This window comes from Populus trichocarpa, chromosome 6 (assembly GCF_000002775.5).
Source record: "Populus trichocarpa isolate Nisqually-1 chromosome 6, P.trichocarpa_v4.1, whole genome shotgun sequence".
Classification (NCBI taxonomy): domain Eukaryota; kingdom Viridiplantae; phylum Streptophyta; class Magnoliopsida; order Malpighiales; family Salicaceae; genus Populus; species Populus trichocarpa.
Window position 1 is genome coordinate 20,811,622 of NC_037290.2, and position 6,821 is coordinate 20,818,442.

A 6,821-nucleotide genomic window follows, 5' to 3' on the forward strand; every position below is an offset into this window, starting at 1 on the left:
ACGGTAGCTTTTGTTTTTAGATGTTTTTGAAAAATGAATTTGTTCAAAGAAAATATTAAATTGATATTTTTTTAGTTTTTTTAATTTTAATATATTAATGCAAAAAATAAAAAAAAAATTATTTTAATATATTTCTAAATAAAAAATATTATACATCACAATACTAAATATATACTTATACGTAACCTTGTAACTAAATGAGCCGGGGTCTCAGAACTCGAGCCTAAAAGAGACATGCTCAAGAATATGAAGTTCACTCGACATCCTAGTAACTAAATGAGCTCATATTCATTTATGCCTAGACATATCATGTGGCCCAATACTCTTTTAGTATAAATTATTGATTTGGGCTTCTAGTAGCCTTAATTACCCAACAAATTTATCACACCCACCATCAATTTGAACTTGGGGGTGTCCAAGAAACTCATCAAGACAACGCCCGAATAGAGAACATGTTGAGATCTCATGTAATTCTAATTTTAGATCAAAATATATTTTAAAATGTAGAATTGTTACTTATTTAAATCTTATAAATTTTAGGATTACTGAAAATTTATATGGTTATTAACTTCAGGCCCGTAAAATTAATAAAAATACGATCAAGCTGGCTCGGAAATCCATGTTAATTAAAAAAAAAAACCTTAAAGTTATCTGCTACCTATCCTTAAGTACATTACTCTTTAATTAGATTTGTTATACTTGTCACCAATCACAAGAACAAACTATACATACATTAAATAAGAACATATATCTTAATCATGTTGTCCTCTAAAAATTATTTATATTATCGTTACATAGCTCACAAAACCTAATCTAGAACGAGCGCAACTTGTCAATCTAGGTCTTGAGAAAAAGTAGTTGAAAATTATAGGTAACATATATTTAGACTATCCAACCCTTACATATATACATACTCACATGAGCGAGCTCAAGGCTATATAAACATCCTTAAATCTCGAGGGAAGTCTTTTTCTAAGCAACCATCTCCTTCACAATTTTTTTCATAAGAAAACACTACCTTATTTAAGCTATGTAACACGGACAACACAACCTTCTAAAGCTCACTTTCTCCGCCATCAATGTTAACATAAACACCGCAGGAGCTCCTAAACCCGGCAAAGGGCTTGTTTTGCAAGTGTTCTCACATCAACATTCTCTACTTTTCAGCATGTCCCCAGCTTTGAAAATAAATTAATTTTTGTAAGGTTTTCTATGATCTCATTGCCTTGCAAGAAGGATATACACGTACACTACATAAATCTGGTCGAACACATTTGAGTTAATCGGGAATCTCCTTTCACATATCATACAGGACATGTGGTCTAGTTTGCAATACAAATGTGTTGAGTTTAAAAAAATATTAATTTCCAGAAGAAAAGCTCATCATCAGGTTAATAGACTGATAGTGCCTCCCTAAATCCAATGCTAAAATTCTTACCCTGTAAACCGTTCTTAACCAATTCGGTGTTGCCTCTCTGCATCATGGCCACAAATTCATTGTAATCTATGCGACCATCCTGTAAACACAAAGCAAAAGTATAATCAATGAAGGTTGCCATATATTACAAGCATTAATCCAGCACAGATACACACGCGCACACACATGTAACCAAAATGTTTTTGGAGATTGAAAATAGTTTCTTTAATTGATGGAAACATCTTAATAATAAAGAAGTGCTCACATTATCTTGATCAACTTCTCGAATCATTTCTTCTAAGTGAACGTCATCCATGCCGAATTCATTACAGGCTTGTTGGAGTTCATCTATGGTGATATAGCCACTATCATCCTTGTCAAAATATGAGAAGGCTGCAAATAGATGATCTTCCTTTTCAACTTTGTGTAAATGTAATGTGGCAGCTATGAACTCCTTGTAATCTATTGTGCCACTGTTATCAACATCTGCCTGCAATTTTGAAACAAACATTGTGGTCAAGATCAAGAGCAGCAGCTAGCATAATGACAGTACTGAAGTAGTTGGATGATCTTACTGCTCGCAGTAGAGAGTAAATTTCAGCCTCGGTGAGATTCGCACCAAATCTTCTCAGTCCTACTTTGAGTTCTTCGAAAGTAATTTGACCACTATTGTCTGTGTCTATCATATTAAATATCTCTTTTAAGCCAGCGATTTCTTCTTCAGATAGGTTCTCGGCAATGATCTGCGGGCAATAGATTTAAGAACTTGCACTCTTCATTTATAATAATAGTAGACAATTCGTGAGTGGAAACAACTTCAATGGTTTGAGGACAAAAAAATGTGGAATTAAATATGCGAGGATACAATTGTTAGACTTACTCTAAGAGCCATTTTCTTAATCTTGTTCATTGCAGAAAACTGCTTCAAGCGACTTAATACTGCAGGATCTAGAGGCTTGTCTGGAGCCACCCCATCATCACGAACCCAAGGGTGACCTGCAGGGAACCAAAATTTACGTTCAGCAGTGGTACTGGCACATACAGCAGAGCTTCAATGCTGCAACAAATGAATGCAGAACAAAATCTTTCTGCTGAGATGATAATAGACAATAAATTGATTATTTATATCAAGTTTAAACATCTGATCACATGAATCAAAAGCCATCCTATCTAGAGGTGCCACATGAGGCCAGAAACTGAAAACTGGCGATGAACCAGGTGAGAGTTTAACTCAAGCAGGTCATTCTATCTAAATAAATCATACTTGTTCAAGATCATCGATGTATTCCGATCAGAAAACTAATTACAAGCAATTTGGCATCCTAACCCACAACTTTCAGCTATAGAGACTCATCGTTTCTATGATAATATGAAATAACATTCATTGTGTTCCTCATACCATCTAACGACAAGGGTCTTGACCAACTATGAGTCCTATGAGTTCAGCAATCTCATATATATTTCAGTGATAAAAAGCTGGATTGAGGAAAATAAGACTAATTGAGAAAATGTATCACAACTTACAAAGAACTTCATGGGCAGTAAGTCGCTTCTTAGGGTCTCTGACAAGCATTCTCCTGATCAAATCTTTTGCACTTGCAGAGACCTTAGGCCAGGGATTTGATGTGAAATCCAGATGACCATGCAAGACCTCCTCAAATATGTCATGTTCCTTCTCTATGTCATAATCAAAGAAAGAACAAGAACAGGAAATCAAATTGCTGAGAACATTATGAATATACCTTAGAAGTAACGGACATCAGAAAATTCTCACCAGCCCAAAATGGAGGTACCCCACATAAGAGGATATAAACCATCACTCCAGCACTCCAAACATCTGCTTCTGGACCATAGCGCTTGCGCAGAACTTCAGGTGCAACATAATATGGGCTTCCAACCACATCATTTAAAATCTCCCCTGCAATTTAGGACTGTCAATATTCAACTATATATAGCATATCATTCATGAGTGGAAAAGAAGAGATGAGATCCTCTTAAATAATGCTGCATATCATTACCGACAAAAAATCTATGTACATGAGAAACATAGGGATCATGTGTTAAAGGATTAGTTAGACGCTACTTCCCTAATACGCAAAGATCTGGAGTCCTTTATATTTATTCTAATTGGAAGCAGAGGATATTCAGTTGTGCATTTCCTTGCATTATGGACTTCATTTATTGTTCATAGACCATGGGAAAAATATTAATGCTCAATTTTTTTCTCTGGAGTTAGAATGACACTCTTGTGAGAACTAATGGAGATTAATGCACTAACTACAAAGCATTACTGGAAGGTGCGCAAGTGAGATGATTTCAAAAGAAGGAAAGCTACTGAAAGTCGGAAACATACCAGGCTTGAAGAATACTGATAATCCAAAATCTATTGCCTTGAGAGGTGAATCCTCACGCTCATTGACAAAGAGAAAGTTCTCAGGCTTGAGATCCCGATGCATGACCCCTAAGGAATGGCAGGCTTCTATAACACCAACTATAGTCCTAGTGAGTTGAGCTGCCTTTCTTTCTGTGTAATGTCCTCGCTTAATAATCCTATCAAAGAGCTCACCACCAGCACACAATTCCATCACAACATGAACTGCCACAGCATCCTCGTACGCCCCGTTGATAGAGATAACATTAGGGTGCCCTGCCAGGTGATGCATTATCTGAATTTCCCTCCTTACATCCTCCACATCATCTGCTGTCAATAAATTCCTTTTCGCAATCGACTTGCAAGCATACTCTTTTCCAGTTGCTTTTTCCACACAAAGAAAAGTTGTCCCAAATTGACCACGGCCAAGCTTCCTCCCCAAGTTGTAGTAGTCCTTCAAATGACCGGTTCTTGTCTTCAACACTGAATCTACCTGCAGCCCTGCACTTGGTGTCCTCGTAACAAGAGGCTTACTTGGTCTCGTGGGCTCTGCTGGTTTTTTCACTTCCTTGTCACTTGCTGGCTTTGCCGGTCTACTCTCTTCAACCTCCATGATAATCTCCGATGCTACAGTTGCATTTTCCTTTGGTTTTGGAGGCGATGGTACTTGATTAATTATCTCTTCCTTAGCTATCTTCATTTGCTCCGGAGGCTTGTTTTGAGCATGGAAAGGAGGTTCTTGCACTCTATTCAAGGACAACCCATCAACATTTTCTTTCTTATTATAAGTGATCAAGCAATCCTTCGATCGAGCCCACCAAACAGAAGAAGAGATTGTTTGAAAGATACCATCCCTGGAAACCCTTGATCCAATACAATTATTATTCCCCATATTCAGTTCTCTATCATATAATAAGACCCCACTTCTTTGTTCTCTAAAAGGCCGAGTGATTTTGAAGGGAACACAATCAAATTAAAACCTTCACCGATCAGAAGAGTTTGACACTACGCTTTGATTCCACAACTCCCTCTTACTCTAATGTATGCAAACACAGACCTCTGTAACTGGAAATCATTAATTGTGTGCTCCAAAACTGACATTCGCATTCACACACAAGAGTCAACCCAAAAAAACTATCAGAGCCTCCCTCACAAATGCCCTGAATCCTGCAATCTGGATAATATTATCCATATAGAGGAAAGATTCTAGGATTCCACGTCCAGTGATTGAATAATATTGCGTAAAAAAAGAATAAAATAATTAGGGTCATGAAAGCAAACCATTAAAAAAAAAAAAACGAGAGACCAGAGAAGGAGAAATTGAAGAACAAGACAGAGTCTATGTGCGTGTGTTGACAGATTGTTTTTACCAGGTCTTCTCGAGCTTTGAGAAAGATGTTTGAGCTGACAGAGATTAAATAGCATGCAGTACGTACGTTGTTTAGAGTCTTTTCCTTCCATAGTGTCACAGAAAAGGGAAGGGAGGTGGAAGGAAAGACCGTTTATTCTGTTGGAAACTTTTAAAATTCGCGTCCCGAGCATAAAATATCGCGTTTAATGCATTAGTGTAGTATACTGTATAGTTTGAATTTTGAGATGGTGGGTCCATTCTGAAATTGCTGGTTGAGATTGATATGTTTCTCGATTCTCCTTTTATTTTATTTATTTTTGGAAATTTGTCTTAGGGTTTTCAACTTCTTGGAAAACCTGGTGTAAGTGCATCTTGTTTTTGGAGAAGGGCCCTGTGTAGCTGGACAGTCTGGATTTGAGTGAGGCTGGGATTGTCGCAGGCCGGCAGCCGGCATGCGCCGGTAGTATTCTGCTGATCCCACATATTTTATTTATTTGATAAAAAAATTGAGCACTTTAACCAAGTAAATCGAATATTGACAGAAATTATCTTTACTTAGTCCAAAACCTGTCATGATAGACGGCTTGATTATGGTTGAGAAAATAAGATGAAAGGACAAACAATGCATCCCATCATGTTCCTTACTGCGTAAGTTTGGTTTGATGCTTGACTTATCGGTCAGTCTTTCCATCATTAATAACCAGAAGAAGAGGTGATTTAAAAGATGCTTCATGATTTATTTTTTTTAATTTTGTTTAAAAATTATTTTTTTATATGTTTTTATTAAAAATAATTTTTTAAAAATAAAAAATATATATTTTAAAAAAATATATTTTGAAAAACAGTCGCCACAACACTTTTATAAAAGCATGTACCGCTTCTCTCAAATTTTAAATTTTTTTTACTAAAAATTATTTTTTTATGTTTTTAGATCGTTTTGATGTGCTAATATCAAAAATAATTTTTTAAAAATAAAAAAAATATTATTTTGATACATTTTTAACCGCAACTGCTATCACAATTCCAAACACACTCTTAAATATATATATATATATATAAAAAGAGAAAGAAGGAGGAGGATGATCAATTCAATGACTTTACAGCATCCACATTAGTTTTTCTCATGTGGAGGCTTTGACCTTTTGACCTATTTTTGGAGGTAATCTTAGGAGGATGCACATAAATAACGAAAAACATTTTTATTAATTAATAATGAATAGAAACATAAAGTAAATGATTAACAATTTAAATTAAATTACCAATACTGTCATTGAATCTGTTCAATAAAATAAAATAAAAAATCATAACATATAACATTACTCACTTAGAAATGGTCTTGGACTCAATATGTGCTCCAAATATTTATTATCCACATTATCATCAATGAAGCTAATAGATTTTTGCTTTGTTTCCTTTGAGCCTAGAATTTAAGCATTGTGATAGCGGAGTATTTGTTATTGTAATAATTGTTAATTTTGAAGTATTTTCTTTTGTTAAAATAATATATTTTAAATATTTTTAATTATTTTTTATATCAATATATCAAAATAAAAATAAAAATAAAAATTAATTTTTTTTTAAAATACAGCCATAAAGACATCCAAGAAAGCTCTGACTAAACGTTATTTCTTCAGTCCAACCACCAATAAATTGATTTAAACAAAGATGTGCAAAAGACGCCG

The 6,821-nt window shown here is 35.0% G+C and overlaps 1 protein-coding gene across 2 annotated transcripts; it reads right to left on the reverse strand.

The window, feature by feature from the left end:
- Positions 1 to 715: 715 nt before the first annotated feature.
- Positions 716 to 5,281, reverse strand: LOC7455608 (calcium-dependent protein kinase 26). Of its 2 annotated transcripts, XM_052453508.1 has the most exons (8): positions 5,159 to 5,281; positions 3,771 to 4,994; positions 3,192 to 3,335; positions 2,942 to 3,094; positions 2,298 to 2,413; positions 1,993 to 2,160; positions 1,683 to 1,907; positions 716 to 1,517 (listed from the first exon to the last, which is right to left on the reverse strand). In XM_052453508.1, exons 2-8 carry the CDS (start codon positions 4,678 to 4,680, stop codon positions 1,392 to 1,394), a joined length of 1,842 nt encoding a protein of 613 aa, XP_052309468.1. In that variant the 5' UTR covers positions 4,681 to 4,994; positions 5,159 to 5,281; the 3' UTR covers positions 716 to 1,391. The 2 variants fall into 2 exon arrangements, with proteins under 2 accessions (XP_052309468.1, XP_052309467.1); XM_052453507.1 differs by having other exon boundaries at positions 3,771 to 5,269.
- Positions 5,282 to 6,821: the final 1,540 nt, after the last annotated feature.